This window comes from Manacus vitellinus, unplaced genomic scaffold, assembly GCF_001715985.3.
Source record: "Manacus vitellinus isolate BGI_N305 unplaced genomic scaffold, ASM171598v3 scaffold_6_pilon, whole genome shotgun sequence".
Lineage (NCBI taxonomy): Eukaryota > Metazoa > Chordata > Aves > Passeriformes > Pipridae > Manacus > Manacus vitellinus.
In genome coordinates this window covers 15,628,405-15,647,487 of record NW_021940750.1, presented here as the reverse complement: position 1 = coordinate 15,647,487, position 19,083 = coordinate 15,628,405, and the positions used below count along the sequence as shown (strand labels likewise).

The 19,083-nt window shown below is 34.9% G+C and overlaps 1 protein-coding gene across 3 annotated transcripts in view; it reads left to right on the top strand.

The window, feature by feature from the left end:
- The first annotated feature begins 1,507 nt into the window (after nt 1-1,507).
- STRN3 (striatin 3) overlaps nt 1,508-19,083 on the top strand; it is a 44,461-nt gene continuing 26,885 nt past the window's right edge. For 2 of the 3 annotated variants that reach the window (XM_018082588.1, XM_008925002.2), the window contains exons 1-7: nt 1,508-1,611; nt 6,957-7,030; nt 7,675-7,756; nt 8,048-8,227; nt 8,680-8,812; nt 10,420-10,561; nt 15,907-16,017. In XM_018082588.1, the coding sequence (XP_017938077.1) occupies nt 1,583-1,611; nt 6,957-7,030; nt 7,675-7,756; nt 8,048-8,227; nt 8,680-8,812; nt 10,420-10,561; nt 15,907-16,017 (751 nt within the window). In that variant the 5' untranslated portion in view covers nt 1,508-1,582. The remainder of the gene's footprint in view (nt 1,612-6,956; nt 7,031-7,674; nt 7,757-8,047; nt 8,228-8,679; nt 8,813-10,419; nt 10,562-15,906; nt 16,018-19,083) is intronic. The other variant, XM_018082589.1, reaches the window with a different exon arrangement.

The window sequence follows — 19,083 nt, the reverse complement described above, 5'->3', positions numbered from 1 at the left end:
GTGGCATTGGTGTTTTTTCCCCCCGTCCCTTAAACTCTCCTCTATTACCGTACACTGGTACATTACCGTTTCTTACCAAGTGACAGTGGTTAGTTGAAAATGCTTTCATGACAGACTTTTAACTGGAATACTCATAACTGTCTTGTTCTCACTAGGATTTTAATTGATTAAATCATTACTTAGCTAATTCAAGTTAAAGGAACATATTTTAATTTGGTCACCATTGAGCACAAGGCCAGAGGGGCTAAAATCAGGGTTCATATGTCAAGTCTTATACGATGATATCACTTAATCTCAAGAAAGGAGTGATACAAGAATGTTATCATCCTGGTTAAACTGTTTCAGGCTGTAACCACTGAGTAGTGAAAATGTACAACCAATCCCTTTAAAAAAATCTTGAAGGATAGATGAGGTGCCAATTATAGCAGTTCCCCCTGCCTCCTTTAATAATTAAATTGTGTTGTTGCTCTTGAGCTTAGTAGAGCAATGTGGTCTCTGCTTTATTTTCCTTATTTTAGTTTTTTAAATACCTCTTCCAAGGAAATTTTATATCTAATCTTGTAGTGAGCTACCCAATGGCTTCAGTTAATTTAGACTCATAATGAGGACAAATGAGTCTGTGTAATGATGACCAATCCAGTACAATCATTGACTGTTTAAATTTTGTATTCATCTCTGCAATTTCCCTTGTCTTCCCTAGGATTTTGGCTTGCAAAAGTCAAAACACAAGTCCTTTCACTTTGTAGTGAATAGACTGGTTTTGTCCTCAACAAACTTATTGCTTTTATTTTTCAACTACTTTAAAGTTTGATGAGATGACTTGTATGTTCTGAATTTATTATCATCTACTAGGTTAGCAGGCAAGTAGATATCTTCCTTACTTCTTTTTAAATTAGGTGGGTAGTATGATTGATGCTTTAAAAAATCATAGCATTATTTTTTCCCCTTATACAACAGCACACTAAACCCAGTTCTCCCTTGATAATCTAACCTTCAGCTGTCACTAGTAAGTAAAATGTGAATCCGTAAAATAGTTGTTTCCTGTACAATTGATTTGTAATTTCTGTATGTGAATTCATGTACTCATTTCTTAATCTGTTCAGTATGTTTGCATTAAAAGCTAAATTGCTGGTTGCTGTGTACCTAATATAATATGGCTTTGGGTTTGGAAGAAAATGTGTAATAGAATTTATGCTAACAATGGTGCAAGGACAAAGATGTGTACATATATTAAAAAGTTTAATAAGAGTGCTGTTTGTGCCTTCTTGTAGTGTTACTGTACAAACTAATACCTGTTCATCTTAAAATGATGAAAATAGTAGTGTCTAGGGCAGAAGTATTTTTGTTGGTTTTGACTCACTGAAGTAATTAATGCAAAAAAGTTTCTTTTCTTTTTCTTCCCTTTTTTTTTCTTTTTCCTTTTGAACCAGACTTGGTTGTTTTATTTTGGGAACAGAATGGATAAAATCTATTTTTTCTTTTTGTGTTTTTGTGTATGTGTTTTCAGGCTCGGATAGCGTTTCTACAAGGGGAAAGAAAGGGTCAAGAAAATTTGAAGAAAGACTTAGTGAGAAGAATAAAAATGTTAGAATATGCATTAAAACAAGAAAGGTAGGTATACAAATTGTTCAGCTTTTTTCTGACCTGGAAAACTTTGCAGACTAAAGGGAATTCTGTCACATTAAGTGAACTATCTTTATTAGATGATTTTATGTTACTTTATGTAATATGTTTTTATGGTTGGTCATCTTTACACTGTGTTTTTTGACAAACCTTAGTGTCAGCTATAATAAAAAGTTGCATAATTTTCAAAACGTTTAGACTCATGTCTTAGACAAACTGGACAGTTTCCCTTTTCTGAGTTGGAGAATGAACATGCCCAACAGATTTATACCTTATTACTATACCTTTACGTGTGCTTCAGAGCTATTGAATTTGAAAGGATGAAAAATACTGTTCTTTTGATCCCTTTCAACCGTTTTTATGTGTTGCATGATGAAAACTGTATTTTTGTGACCGAACGGAATCTTTTAAAAGTTGATTTTGCGTTTTAAAGTATTGTTTTGTCATTGGGTAGATGCTAGCATATTTAGTCTCAGGAGGTGCATTTTCTGTAGCATTAATTTAATGCTTTAAAAGTTAAAATTCCATTCAGTCTGTGCAGGCTAATGTCTTTCAAACCTACATGCTCTTTTGTTGCCTGGTTATTTCATTTGACCAAAATTGGTAGGTAATTTTGCAAAAACACTAGGAAAATAGTCTTGTCATGTGCCTATACCTTTAGTAGTGGACTCAGTTCTTATACTTAGTTTTATCTTGCTCTTAAAAAGTAGCTGAATCCAATAGTGAAACAACCTGAGGATCAGGCAACAAAACAGGTACTCTTTATTTGTTTATTTTGATTTCAGAGGAACATACCTGTCAGAATAAACTTAAAATTTTGTATCAAAGTGTAGTGAGGCTTTACCTGGACATTTTTAAGTTAGTTATCCAAGCATTAAGTATATCTAAATATATTTCACATTATCCACCAGTACTGTGACTACTACAGAGGTAACTTTGAACTGTTTTCATATTAAAAACTAATGTTTTGGCAGTGATGGCTGCATTTTTCTGTGTGAAGTGTCCAGTGTAAAGGTGCTTCAGAAAACTGTATATTCATACAGAAAGCCATATCAGCACATCATGTCTTTTCTGGTGAAGCAGTAGACAGAAAGGATCTGTTATTTCATTCAGTCCTGTCCTTGTAGTGGAAAGTAGTTCAAGGTTTCCAGCTAGTATAAGATTGAAAATTTTACATTGTTATATCAAACAGGTAATGTGCAAGTCAGTCTGGATTCAAGGCAGATGAGATGTATGCAGAGTATTGGGGTTTTTCTACTCCTCCTGTAAAGAACATTGAGCATATCAAAGAAGTAATACACTGTTATGGCAGACCCAAATGTCTTGGAGATAAGTTATTATGTGAAATAGAAGAAAAAGATTTTGATTATTTTGGCAATAATAAACTAAGCTGCACAGGGACTTTGTGCAAGTGCATACCATAAGGCTGTGAGGATTGCCTGCTTTTTGAGATAAATCAGAGGCCATTAGTTACAGCTGGAATGTGAAGACATCATATAACAGGATGCACAATTTGAAGATTAATGGTGTTGGTGAAACCATATTCCTGCTCTCTCCTGAAATGCAGCTGCCTTTATAGTTTGTCTTCCCATGAAATACCAAAATTCATCCAATGGGCAAGAAACTTGTAAACGCACACCAGAAGCAGAACAGCAGAATCACACCATTTACTTTCGTTTTTGTGGCTAGTGGGTACAAGCAAGTACTGCATAGTTTTTAAGATGAAGAGCCTTGCTTAAGTTCTAGTCAGAATTCTTATGGAGATTGCTAGAAACAGGAACTGAAACTTGTGTTGATTGGTGAATGTGTGGGTGGCAATGAGGAAGCTACAAATGCCTAGTGATTTGAGGGGATCTCACTGTGAAAGTATGATGGATTGAGTAAGGAAAGCAAGCAGGTACTTGCTAGTAAATCATTACTTGTTAGTAAATCATATGAGAATGATACTATGTTGATTTCTTGCTTGTCGCACTCAGTGTTCAGGAGTTATTTTTTTGCCATTGTTCCTCTGAGTGAAGAATCACAACTAATGAAAATATACGTGTTCCAAAGCAAAACAAAGTTTGAGAATTTCAGACCCGAGAATTGTTGACAGCAAATTTCAGTGTTGCACCTGATTCCTCCCCACCCTCTTTCTCCTTTTCTTGTTACCGACTCCACACCATCAAAAAGTGTCATGCAGTGAAATATCAATTATAAGGAGTCAAGGACAAACTAATTCAGACATGGACTGTTGTGACTTTACAGAAAAAGGATATGAAATTGAACATCAGTGTGTAAGATTAAATAAAATGCAGTAGTTGCAAAATAGTTTGATATTTCTAGTATTTATCTCTAAGTATGTGTAATAATGTTTTGGAGACATTGTCTGCTGCATGCTCTGAGCACTCTGCTCCAAGCTTCATTACCATAGTGCTGTGCTTAACTTAATGACACTTGCTGAAGTCATAAAACTGGGACTGTGTTTTGGCTTCATGGGCTTTGAACTGGAGCTGACTTACACCCTTATAACTGAGTGATGGGCTTCCACAGTTAAATAGCAGAAAGCAGTTAAATCAACTTAAGGTGTTGGTTTTTTCTCTTCTTACTTTTTCACTCATGGAAACCTAGCTTTAGATAAGTCAATACTCTAAGGATTCAGAAGTTGGCTCTTGTAGAATTCAGTTACTATGTGGTGTGGAAGAGTAATGCCACTGACTTGTCAACAACGCTGTAGCTTGTTAGTGTGTTTGAAGGTATATAATAACTATCACTTTTTGTGACCACACAGAAGGAACAGATGTGTGAATGTACAGTTTATTGGAATTAAATAAGATTTATTTCTAGCTGTAAAATTCAAGTTGTGATGTGAAAGACAACTGATCTCATTGCCTGCAGCAATATTTTGGCTTATTTGTAGTGGCTAGTCATTGGTATAATTTTAGATCAGATATATCATTATCTGCTCTAATCAACAATTAAAGCAGAATTTTAATTAATGTTTTGAAGTTGTAACTCCAAAAGGAGAAACTGCTCCTAAATAGTGTTACCACAGCTCAAAACTGAACAAATTTAGGTTGACTTTTCAATTCCAGTACTTTATTGGCTTCACTTATGAATTGAGCAAAAAATATTTTGTCAACTTTATTTAACTTGAATTATTTTCACTTTGGTTGTTTAGAGTTGTTTTGGGGTTTTTTTTTACCCCTAAATGTACAATACTTTATAGGACATATAAATCATAGTATGTACTTTCCATATCTGGAAAGCTTGGTGGAACACTGCCCTATTACAGTGTGGCACAAAGCTTTGTCTCTCAATTTAAAGAGAGCACCTGGAGCAGACAGTCTTTACTAGTGCGTGGGTGAGCTATGAACCTATTCATAAATAATTAAAAAATATGATTCTATTTAATTGGCAGTCAGTCAGATTCAGGTCACTCAAAAGTGTTCGGGGGCCTCACAGTTTTTCAGTTGCAATGTGATTGCCATGAAATGAGGGATTTTATCTTACTAAAAAGGGTCAATAGTGCCATCTACTGACAGTTTGTTAATGAGAGTTCCTATTTGCAATTTTAGGAGATGCTTTTGTAACCCTAAAAGAAAATCTTCTATACTCTTGCTTTAAGGATCGGGAGCAGAAAAAACTCCAGGCAAATTTAGTAGAGATAAGACAGAGAACAGCTCTTTAATGAAGGCCTTCTGGCACAAGGAGTATGAAAAGTGTGCACCCGTGTCCGGGGTTTCCAGTTTATGGTCTGATCTGAGAACCACCTGCCCCCAGATCTGCCCCCCAGAAATTGAGTCGGAGGTCCTAAGACCCCTCCCTTCCTCATCTCCCTCTTCTTCATGGCACATACTGTCTTTGGAGCTCTTGCAAGGTTCTGGGCTTGAAGTTGCTTTGACTATGATGATGTCTTGTTGTTCAGGCCTGGGGTGCAAATGTTCTTAAACAGAAGGTGTTACTACAGTTCTACCTTGAAAGGAGCCTAAACAAGCCTAAAGAATTTAGAAAATTCAATATGAAATAGGGGAATAGGGTTTGATGAGTGTTAACTACAATTCTAAAGTGACTATACAGCTACATTAAAATCTACAAAAAACTAAAAATCCCAAAAATTCAAAAGCATCAATATCATCAAATATACTAGGCAACATTTGAGATGTACCTTTATTTTCAATTTGGAAACACTTGCAGTAGTGGCTCAACCATTTGAGAAGTTTTTTTGGAAGTCCTTGATTTTTGTCCAGCACATGTTCCATTATGTATCTTTTCTTGGGAATTTTCATATTCAAGAAAGGTCTTTAAAATTGATGGGAGATAAGTATGGTTCAATTATTCTTAAAATTTTGGTCAAATGTTTCATTTTGAATTATAAAGACAACTGTATTTCAAACTTTTTTGAGATGTGGCTGCTAATGTTTCTACAGAGATTTTTTCCCTTGGCTTTACTGCAGAACATTTAGAGTTCTTTACCCTGAGATTTTGAGTATTATTGCAAAGGATCTGTGAAGCAAAAGTTGACCTGTGAAAGATCAGTGATAAAGTTTGAGAACTCTAGGATATAGGTGTAGGTAGTTCAAATTGTGTTCTTGGAGGTAAAGGGCGCTGAAGACATTTTGATATGCAACTTGGGTAGAGAAGATTTTATAGGCTTATGTGTACCTCCATGGAAATAGTATCACCAAGACCAATCTTTTAGAAAGGGATGGAGAAGGAGAGGTTAGGGTTATGGTATCAGAGATCAGAAGATGGGAAGAAGTGAGGCATATTTGCTTAGGTGGACTAAGCAGGAATTGGAAGCTAAGCCTCTGGTCAATGAGAAGGAGAAAATCAGTAAGAGAATACATGTGATGAGAGAAGCTAGCACTCCAACATGGTTTTTCAGAGGGAAGGATATGTATGATAAACAAAGACAGAGCAGGAGAGAAATGGAAGTGGAAATTGAAAGTGGCAAGCAGGAATCCCAAATAAGAGGTTCATTCATTGTAGTGTGATTGCCTACCTATGACAGTGGTACCACTGGAAAATAATTTCTACTAAATAGCTGAACCTGCTGGTTTTTGAAAGCTTCTCTTATTAGCTGATCTACATGGAAAACCCCACATTACTGGAGAACATACTGAACTCTCATCTATAAGTTATTTGATAGTTCTGAATAATTGTAATAATATTGTCTTGAAACTGTGTTATAGGAAGACTAATAATAATTGTTTGATGCAATAATTATCACAAGAGTTTTATTTGGATTAATTATACTGTTGGTATGGTTACTTTAAATGGGAATAGCAGAATGTTTTGAGTTATTCAAATTTTTTTATGCTAATTTGTTAAACATCTGCATACTTTTTCAGGGCAAAATATCATAAATTAAAATATGGCACAGAATTGAACCAAGGTGACTTGAAAATGCCAACTTTTGAATCAGGTAACTTTTTTTACAATAGCTTTGATCTGTTCAATTTATTGCAGCTTTCCGTCTTTCCCCCAACCCTCCCGTAAGTGTCTTATAGGGAATATATCTAGGAAAGATTTGGCATTGGGTAGATACTGTTTAATCTGAAAATCAAAATTAATTGACCTTTCCTTTTTTCAAGGAGCTCTGAATGTTTTTATCTTGAATTAAAGAAAAAACTCCAAAGAGTTAAAAATAAGCTGTCCTTATTGCTCCTCTGGAGTGCATTTGATTTTGCATTGTAAATATCAAGTTGATAGTAACAGTTTTGCTCTTCACAGTATTGCAGATAGAGGAAAGCATTTCTCGTAACAATGCTGGGCTATTTAATAAGCAGAATTTCATTTCACTTCTTTTGAAATGTTGGTCTTTGGGAAGACAGACTTTTGGCCTGTATTTGTATAGTATGCCTTAAAATTGTGATCTACAGATTTATGTACCACACCCGTCTCTCTTTTTTTTTTTCCCCCTTCTCTTTTATAAGTGCCACATTTTGGGTACTTTTATACCCAGTTGAAGCTAGAGATCATGATTTGTATTTCTTGTTTGATGGGAATTTTTTTGTGTGTTTGAAAATATTATAAGTTAGTTATTAACTATGACACTGTATCTTCCAGAAGATACCAAAGATACAGAGGTTCCTGCAGTACCTCAGAATAGCCAATTGACCTGGAAGCAAGGCAGACAGTTACTGCGACAGTAAGTAACATTGTTCAATATTGGTGTTTCAAACTTTTCTTGCAGTACCAGGAGCTGTATATATGCTTACTCTATGTAACAGTAGTTGAGGTGGGCATATAGTAGTTTGTTTTCCAGAACTTCATAGTCTTGAGCTTTTAGCAGTACAGAGTAAGGTTTTCCATATGAGATGGATAGCAGTGAAGCTTGTTTTTCAATAAATGATGTGGCATTCATTTTTAACAGTGATACTAAGTTTCCTTTTTTTCTCAAATATGCCTTCCTCTTTCTTCCTACTCTGAATGCAACTAGGTATCTTCAGGAAGTAGGCTATACAGATACAATATTGGATGTACGCTCCCAGAGGGTAAGGTCTTTGCTTGGGCTCTCCAATTCAGAACCAAATGGTTCAGTAGAGACGAAGAACTTAGAACAGATCCTGAACGGTGGTGAATCTCCTTCGTCAAAACAAAAGGGACAGGAAATCAAAAGGTAAGTGAAGAGATAACAAATGCATAAAGCTTGTTTTTCTTAATCATTGGTCAGTGCAAATTGAGCTTTCAGCTGGAGAGTCTCTGAACACCTGTGAGTGTAGCTCACCATAAATGATTATGAACTTAACTAAAACTCATTATACACAGGAACATGTACATCTATTACATACATATATGTATATTATACTAATATATACATAAAAATTGTGTATTGAAGTTGAATTATGTCATATAAACACTTTGGAGGTGTTATTTTAATCAAAGATTCTGCTGAGTGGTGTTTTTGTAATAAAGACATAGGCAGTTGTAGAAACTTCTTCATACAACCATTTCTTGTTTTGCTAGCTTTAAAGCTCTTAACCTGGCAGGTAGCAATTTCATTTAATCTGTTAATCTTCGAAATCTATTCAGCAAGTAAAATGGATTCTCTCAATGTTTTTAATTATGTAGGAATTCTGGTGATGTTCTTGAAACATTTAACTTCTTAGAAAATGCAGATGACAGCGATGAAGAAGAGGAGAATGACATGATAGAAGATATTGCAGAAGGAAAAGAAAAGCATCGGATAAATAAGAAACACAAAGTAAAAAATCTTTTATTTTGTTTTTTCTTTAAATAGATCTGAAATTCCCTTTGAAAAGGGAATTTTTTCCCCCCAGATGATATAAATGTGTAATGTTAAAGTGTTTGTTGCACCTTTGTTATGTGAATGGATTGTAAGCAGATGCGTTATTAGTAAATTTGGTAGTTTAATTAATATATTACATAGAAAAATTCAAAACAACCAACCAACCTATTTGCAAATGTGAATTGGCCATGTCAGCTTCTCTCCATACTTTGAGTCCCTTTATGAGGCAAATTTAGCACAATACAATGTGCATCCTTTCTGAATTTTGGAGAAGGCAGGGACAATTCCTTAGAGGAAATAAGGTTATGTAATGTGAAAAAAAATTACTTCCACATCAAATACATGTTTAAGTCTTCCTTTTAGGCAGTTTTTTACTAAATAGATTAAAAGCCTAGCAGAGACTTGTCTCAAATCACCTTTTGTTTAAGGTTCAATTAAGTTTTATTTTTCTCTTTAGTTTTCCATTGTGTGAGCAACTTCCTAGGTAGGATAGACTGTGTTACCTGTCCTATTTTAGTTCTTTCTTCTGTACCAAAAGTCTCCTTGTCTTTGAGGTTTTTGAAATTGAAGAAGTGAAATCAATGTAAAAACATTGATTTATGAATGTTGTACTGACAGTTTTGTTACTTTTTACTCAGAACTGTGTTCTGTATCATGATGACCCTCTGGCTACTTGGCTTGATGCAAGTCTTCATGTCCAAGCTTGACTTGTCAGGAAGGAGTTTCCACCATGCCTTCTTAACTTGTACTTCTGGTAGACAGATTAATCAAGCAGTTGAATCTCTTTTGTTCTAAGGCAGTAGGTAGTATGATAAAAAGATTATCAAGTAAATAAATCTCTAAGCACATGTGAAGATATTATGCTACTTCTTGATTTTTTTACAAAGTTTGTTTTTCTATAGAAAGCAAAAGGATCATTTATAGTGAACTTTATAAAAATAGTCTCTTTCTGCAAAAGTAAGAATATTGTGCAAATAATAGAAAATTAACTCCACGTGGAAATTTTTTTCACCTGAAGAACTTTTCACTGACCCTTTGGCAGGGGGTTTATTTGTTTTGTTTAAGGTGAAGATGTGGTAGAAATAGTAAAAACATAGTTTTCTTAAAATGCTTCCTTTTCCAAATTTATGCTTAAAACTGAAATAGAACTGGAAAGCAAAAAGGGGAAAAGGACCAATAGAAAGCAGAATTTGTTTGTAAGGCTTCTCTACAGAGCTATTGATAGTGCAAGAAAATCAACAAAATTTTCTAATTGTTATGTGTTAAATAAAAAAAATGAAGACTGGGATGTATGGGGTTGTTTTTGTTGCTAAAGCTAATGTCAGTGTTCTTATTTTCTAATGATCACTAGACTGCACTGCTCTCTTTTTTTTTTTTTTTTTTTTTTTTTTTTTTTTTTTAATAAGCCAGCTGAGATCTTTGTCTTTTTCTGCATTTCACATTGAAAAATGTTTTCCCCTGGAACCAATTACTCAACGAGAGTAACCTATATCTCTTCTAACCTGAATGACTAGAAAATCTGTTCGTGATTTGAATGCAGAAAAATGTTTATCTGCTTGCAGATTGGTAATGAAGGTTTAGCTGCTGACCTTACAGATGACCCTGATACTGAAGAAGCTTTGAAAGAATTTGACTTTTTAGTGACAGCTGAAGATGGTGAGGGAGCTGGAGAAGCTCGAAGTTCAGGAGATGGAACAGAGTGGGGTAAGATGCTAACAAAAGCATTTAGAAGTAAGGGAATATTTGTTCATGGTAGTACATAAGAGTTGCAATGCCTACTAAAATGGTGTGAATGTGTGGATGATTGTGATGTTCAAATGTTAATGCTTAGAAAATGGTGTATTGTATACTGAAACTTTCATATATGTATGTATATACACACACACACACATATATATATATATGCTGTCGTAGTTGCCACAAATACAAGTGTAGTTATAGTTGTTTCGGGTTTTGTTTTTGATTCCAAAACTAAGAGGAGAGTATTTTCTTTGTTAGATAGGAAAGGCTAGGATTCTGAATGTTTTTATACCTGTATTAAATTTGCTTTCAAATATAGATATATTTTTTCCTATTTGTTTCTTATCAGGACTTATAAACTTTTTGTACTCTAATTTCTTTGGTGTACTTGAAAAATGGGCCATTAGTATTTTTAGTTTTTCTCACTGAGATTTTTAGATGTTGTTGCTCATATGGCTTGCATTAGTAAAAAAACAACCCAAACTTTTGTAATAGCCCAACTTTTTCGTAGTATTTTGTGAAACAAAATACGCTAAGTCAGAAACTTCTGCAACCTACGTGTTTCAAAAGAAGAAACTGAAAGGAGAAAATTTATGTAGGAAAAAGAACTGACCCACATAATTAATATTTGCCTTTAAATGGTAAGTTGAAATCTTAGTTTCTGAACTGTGATACGAGCAATTTTGTAGTTGCATACTCTTAAGTCTTTAATTGTAAGCCCCAAAGTGCCACTAGATCATGTTCGACCATTTTATGTCATTGAGACAATGAAGTCATACTTGAATAAGCACCTCGGTGAGCAAAGAGAATATAAAGATCTACGGAAATTAAAATAACGGCACATCTTCCAGGAAAATAGTCCAGTCTTGATTTTGAAGGTATCAAGGAGTAGAAAGCATTCCTTCCTGAAAACTAGTATTAAGGGTTAGTCACCTTTATTTTTAAAACTCAGTCTTATTTCTAGTTGGAAACTGAAGCTGAACAAATTGTTACCTTTAGTTTTGGTGATAACTGTCTACTTTTAGTAGAATTTTAGTTACTTAGTGTTGATCCCCTTTGAAGTTGCTGGTATGTGATCTGTTTCTTGATCATCTTTTTATTTAGGCACACAGGCAGATCTCTTGACGTAAGAACTTGAATCCAAGTTGTTTACTTTGTTTGCAACATTCCTTCAAATATATAGTGATGCTGAATGTTCTAGTTCTAGCATCAGTCTTACTGCTAATGTATGTAAAAGGAAAGATTATTTGATACTATATTCATGCAGTCAAAAGATTTATCCATTTTTACCACAGCAGACTAATGAAACTTATTGAACTAGCTTGCCCATTGAAATTCCAAGTCATTGTTCCCAAGATTACTTTCCACTGTGTTCTATCTCTGTCATCTTCTCAGGTAGCTACCCGATTTTCGGTATCTATTTTAAAAGTCAAATTGACCCACCACAATTTTCATAGAGCAGTTTGAATGTCTTTTATTACAGTTTAAGTGAACCCATAGCAAAAGTGACAACTGGTTTAAATGTAGTTCGTTCCATTGTTACCAAAATAATAGTGTCTGAGTCAAGGAAGTGGGAAGGAAGAAATAAAACATAGACCTACTTTTCATCTTTCTAAGTATGTGTTCTGAGTTTTGCCATATGAAGACAATGTCCGTAAGTTTATTGTTTATTTTCTGCTAACTTACTATTTAAATGCATGAAAGACACACTTCCAACTGTAGTAGCAGTGGTTTTTTTCACATTATGTCACTGATTTTAGTACAACTGTTCTTTTCCTAAGTGGATGTTTAAGGATACAGTCTATCAGATCCTGGGGTTAAGCGTTACTTTTTTAAAGGTCAGTGTGTAAATATGGCAAGGCTTCTTTATTAACTACCACAAATAACATTTTAAAAATTGTCCCATGTAAATGCTTTCTAAAGTAATACATTGCCTAAACCAATTTATTTTAGCCTGTCATATTATTTTGAACTTTATGAAACTGTTGTTACCGGAAATCTCCAGGTCTGTACATTTAGCTGTTTATTTTGAAGGGGAACTTCATTTAAATGAATACTTACCATGACTTTCTAAACAATTGCATCAACCATGCACATCAGTATTTGTTAAAATTCAAGTTTTTCTTCATAATGTAATATTGCTCTATTCTGTTTTCATCGTTTTTCTTTCTTCCAGTTTTAGTTTTCCTGTCATTAGCATCCTTCTCTTGCAAAGGTTTAAGGACTCTGAAAAAAATGTAAATGTTTACATCTCTATTTATTTATAATGCTTTTATTTAGTATCTGGAAACCAAACTTCTGATGTTTAGACTCTAAACATATTGGCTAGTCTTCCTTTATTAATATTTTTAATATTTATCTGTTGAAGTATTGTCTGTAGATCTAACTTCAAATATGCTGAAATATTTCATCGCCAAATTCAGTTATATTTTTGCTATTGGAGACTTCTGCAAATCAGCCAATGAACACTGTGAAGTTTGGGTTCTTTTCTTTTCTTCCTATAGTACAGCTTTTTATGAACACATTCTTTTTTTGTAAGTCCCTCAGTTAACATACTTTGAATATTAAATTAATTTCAAACATTGCAATTTAATGTGTCCTGTCATGTGACATGTTTTACTTAGGAACAGCTTATCTTCAAAATAGTGAAAGATGAGCAAGTTCAAGCAATGTTCAATGAAAAGTCAAAGTATGTGACATACTAGAAAAAAATGTACAGTTTTAGATGGAAACATTTATAAATGACTCGTGATGATTTATTATAAAGAAAAAATGTATATATAATTTGAGTTTGCTTAAGCAAAAAGGAATAAATACATATTGTTATATATTGTGCTATGTATTACAGATTTAACATATTATGTAGTCTTTTTGTTCTCCTTATGGTTTCAAAGACTAACTGTGTGTTCATCACTGGATTTCTCATCTCCATGAAACACCAAAGTTCCATTTGCAGATGGACCATGAGTCAGAGAATGACTGACTGTGCCCAGAATTCTGGGAGGCGGAGTGTGACTGAAATTAAGAGTCTCTTGGGTCATCTTCTAAATATTTAAAAAAAAACCCCAAACCCAATAAAAACAAATTAAAACCAACCTTTCTCCACAAAATTATAATGGTTAGTGGACATCCTGGATCCTCTGTGCTGTTCTGGTGTCAGTTTAGTGCAGGTGTAAACACTGCAGGCAATTTGAGGAAGTTCACTAGAGGGAAATTACAGAGATCTTCTAGTTACATGGCTCTGTTCTGAAATAGATAGTTTATCTAGGCATACCAGAGAGAAGCACTGCTGAATTTTCCTAAAAATCTTGTTTGAAATTCATTTTGCAGCCTCCTCAGATAACAGGAATTAGTATTTTATCTGGTTTTCTATTTTCAACCTGCATTTCAGCAGCCAACAGTGTTGGTTTTGGATATTTGTTTGTAGGCTTGTGCTTTTCCTGTTCTCTATTGACTGAATGAGCCCACAGTTCCTTCAAATTCTTTGTCTTGATATTTAATGTCCCGTTTGTTTTGCACTCTACAGACATTTCTAAACCTCCAATGTAGAACACAGACTATATTACTTCAGTTTTGTCATCACCTGTGCTGAAATATATGGGCTACTCCTGCTTTAATACAGTGCACCTTTTAAAATATACCAAAATTACTTTTTACAACAGCATTGCATTGCTGTTCCATGTGTTCATCTTCTGGTTCAATTGAATTCCCTAATCCTTCTCTGCAATACTTCAACCTAGCTGATTATTTTCATTTTATTAATGGTGCTTTGGATTTTTTAAATTCATTTTAATTTGGTTTTAACTGAATTTCTTTTAATTGAGTTTTAGGGGTTTTGGTGTGTTTTTTTTTTTTCCCCTGATTTTTTTCCTCTTTTGATTGAACATATCCTCTGACGTATCTTTCTGTGCCTCTTGTGTTTCCTGACTAATCACTATTCCTCTCTGTCAGTGTTTTGGCCCAGTGATTGTAAAGATCATAAAGGTCTTCATGTTTGCAGTTTGGTAGTTGCAGCTGCAGTTTGGTGTAGGATGTCATTGTTCCTTTTTCCTCTCCACAATTCTTTGTGGTCAGCTCAGGGGACTCTGCCGTTATGCTGCTGGTTTCATGCTTTCACTGCCCTTTCCATTTCTATATTGATCTCCTTGATCAAGATTGACCTATCTTTGTCCTATTTGAATGATGATAGATGCATCAGTATCCTAGGGTATCCGTCCACTCCTTCGTTGTCATGTTTTGTCATGAAACATGTACTTGGAATAACTCCTACTGTGTTGCATCCTAAATGCATGTTTCCTTGTTTCTGCTGTGTATGATTCCTCTTGTGCACTTTTATGGTTATAATGGGTATAACTTCAAAAATTGATACAGTCATATTGTAGGTATGATTGGAAGTTGAGAACTGAGGAACTAAGTTTTATTATTTTATGCCTAAAGAATTTGTGGGCATAAAGCTAAACCGGCACATAAATCAAGTTTGCTGCCTAGTTGTCTACTAGCAGAAGTGCTTCTGCAAGTGTTATGTATGCCTTGTCTTAGAAACAGGTTTATCTTTTTACTAATTCTAAGTTTCCAGAAATATTTGAGATGGATAGTTTAGAAAAATAAAGAATAATTAATTCTGCAATGTTTGTCAAACAGAAAAAGATTTGTCTTCTGAAACTACTGTGGAATGTTGTATTTCTGTTAATTATGATTTAATTTCTGGAATGCAGTAGGATGTCCACCTGTGTGAATTACTTTTTTTCATCTTTATGTAAAAAGCTGTGTTTATAGACTTGTTTCTCTGGTTAAATATAGGACCAAGGTTTTTTTCTTGTGCATGTAGAATGAATGCGAAAGGATGCATGGTGGTCTGTCTTCATGAATAAACTGGCACTGATTTACTCAAGCTTGCATTTTCATGAGAGATATAGCATGAATATTTTTATTTGCTTATTCAACACTGGCTGAATAATTTCTTAACACTGTCTTTCTAAAGATGCAGTAATTGTTTCTGAACACCAATGAATTGTTGTGTATGTTGAAGTATTTAACATAAACAGTTACTTATGAAGCTTAATTTGTTTGCTCCTTAGTAACAAATTAACATACAATTTTCAAATATGTAACTGATAATATACAGTGCCTTGGAAAACTGTATGAAATGAGACTTAGTCTTTTATAAACTTAAAACTGAGACTGCACCTTTAAAGTAAAGATTTATTAATAACTTTATTAGTGCTCTTATACAGCTATGACAGTAAATCACCAACAGCTTGCATTGCCAATTGCTGATTTTTTTTCTTTTAATAATATGCTGCATGTAGACAAAGATGACCTGTCCCCAACTGCTGAGGTTTGGGATGTAGACCAGGGACTAATAAGTAAACTGAAGGAACAGTACAAGAAGGAACGAAAGGGGAAGAAAGGGGTAAAGAGTAAGTGCAGATTCTGAATCTTGTAATGCAACACTTTTTTGCCTATCTATATAGAAGACATTTTTTCTCACAAGTTCTGTTTTTGTTGTTTTTTTTTTTCATTAAACATCATTTTCTGTAATGGGGGCAACCAACTTTAACTTTCTACCTGCTGAATGTGAATATGCCAAAACCTTTGACAGCCATTTCCTAAATGAGAAATGTTGAAAACATGTAAAAATTCAAGATTAAATAGGTGAAGAGAACTAAATGCTTTGAAATGTGAGTGTAAAAACAGTGAACAACTTGCGTTTTGAGGATATTCCTACTCTAAGAAGTTTTCTGAAAGATTTAAGCTTTATCTGCTTCTTAAAGTATAGTACAGTGATACTGTTCTGGGAAGGATGGGTATTGAGGTCTTTTTTGGGGGTGGTGGGATCGAGTCTTTTGTTGCTTTTTTTAATATGAGCTTGAATCAAGCTGTAATTGCTATTTATGGGCTTGTAATTATTTTACAGTCCTAGGCATTGAGAATAAAAAAATGTCTATAATGTATATATGAACTTTTTGATGGCCTTTTTAATGATATAATCTTTATTTTATGGTGCCCTTCAATTTTCTGTGCATTTGCCACATTTTGGTTGACAACTCTTTACTCAGTAAGAGTTTTGTGACCAGCTGACCTATTTTAACTATGTAAATTAAACCAAATTTCAGTGTTGAACAACCTGGTAAAAATGCTTTTAGAAATTATGTTATGAACTACACAAAGTTCTTAGTGGATAAAGTATTATTAAATCTATGTCATCATAGAATGGCTTGGGTTGGAAGGGACCTTAAAGATCATCTGGTTCCAATCTAATCTAGTTTAGATTAGATATTAGGAAGAAATTCTTTACTCTGAGGATGGTGAGGCACTGGCACAGGTTGCTCAGAGAAGTGTGGATGCCCCATCCCTGGAAGTGTTCAAGGCCAGGTTGCATGGGGTTCTGAGCAACCTGTGCCAGTGCCTCACCACCCTCAGAGTAAAGAATTTCTTCCTAATATCTAATCTAAACCTACGTTCTTTTAGTTTGAAGCCATTCCCCCTTGTCCTGTCACTACATGCCCTTTTAAAACGTCCCTCTCTCCATCAGGTACTGAGAGGATGCAATTAGGCCACCCTAAAGCCTTTTCTTTTCCAGGCTAAACAATCCCAATTCTCCCAACCTCTCCTCATAGGAGAGGCTCCATCCCTCTAATCACTCTGGTGGCCCTGCTGTGGATTCACTCCAGCAGGTCCATGTGCTGGGAACCCCAGAACTGTACACAGTACTCCAGGTGGGGTCTCACCAGAGTGGAGTAGGGGGCAGAATCCTCTCCCTCACCCCGCTGGCCAAGCTGCTTTGGATGCAGCCCAGAACATGATTGTCTTCCTGGGCTGCAGGTACACATTGCCGGCTCATGTCCAGCCTCTCATCCACCAAGTCCTTCTCAGCAGGGCTGCTCTCAATCTCTTAATTTCCCAGCCTGTATTGATACCAGGGGTTGCCCCAACCCAGGTGCAGCACCTTGCACTTGGTCTTGTTAAAGCTCATGAGATTCCCATGGATCCACTTCTCGAGCTTGTTCAGGTCCCTCTGGATGGCATCCTATGTCACTTCAGAGAAGCTCCCATGCTTGCAGTGTTTTTCTTCTAAAAGTGTATTTTAACAGTTTCTGGCAATATCTAGTAAAAAAATTCTTTTCCTCAATTTGAAAAATTGTGTGAATATGTATGAACTAAATTAAGTGATAATTAAAATATAACACTTCATGAAGAATTCTGTAATCATTAAGATTTGAATTTACTTTGTGACACCTAACAATTACACTTCAGTTGGTGCATGTTGGTTATTTTTGCAGCAGTTTTGCATGACTTGCACACACACAGGAACGTAAAATCTTTGACAAAGCAAAGATTTTTACCTAATCTTGATTAGAGCTTACAGTAGTAATCTGCATGCTAATGAGCATTACCATTTAACATGGAAATCAGCAGCTGACACCAAATTTGCATGAAGTAGGGTTAGAAACTTCACACCAGAATGGACTTCTTTTATTTGAAATTTTCATATTAAATTTCTCATTTTAGACTTTTGGGAGCACAGTGGCTGCAAAATAACAAAGTTTTCTTCATCTAAAGTAATTTTGAAGTCTTCTTTTGCTCACATAAGAGAATATGTAGGAGATCAACTGTGTGTCACAGCACGGTGGGGTCATGAAAGTCATTGTTTGGGTTTTGAGTTTTAAGCTTAAATTCTCCTTCAGGAAACCTTGAGCTCACATAGTTTCACACAGTGGTTTGAGAGATTCTTTGCTTGTCACGTTCATGATAGTAGTTTCTAATTAAAAGCTTACCTCTAAATCACTGAGCTGATTGAATGAGCGAACTCCACACACATTCAAGGTTGGGCAGATTTATTTCAATTCTGTTTGCTTCATAGATTTGTTTTCTCAGCTTTTTAACATTCTGAGGCTGAAAATAATGTTGAAGGCCTTCTTTATTCTTGCTTTTCATGTCTGATCATTTGGGAACTTCATTCTGAAAATTCATGTCTTACTTTGCTCTTCAGTGTTTTGTCAGACTGCTACCAGAATTTATTTTGAGCACTGTCAGAACTTACCTGCATGGTAGTATATATGTATCATCATAAACGTCCAACGAATGTGCATTAACTGTCATCCCTTGCAATACTTTGAAACATATTACAGCATAATAGACCAGACATTCTAATGGTTTCTTTTGTGGGATATGCATCTGGTAACTGCCATAATCTACATTTAGACTGCAATTAGACAGGGTAATCATAGCCCTGACCCCAGGTAGGGAAACTTTCGTCCAGATGTAGACACAAATAAGTGAACAGAAGTAAATCTGATTCTATTTTGACGCTTCTCTAGTCTGAATTCATATATTTTCTATTAAGTAGAACACCTTCATTTAGGTCATCTTCTGTCAGCATCTGTGTTTCTCTTTTTGGTGGGAAGGAAGAGGGTGCCTGTCATGACAGTCGCCATGTTATGTGGGAATACTACATCTTTATAACAGTCTATGTAAACCCCACC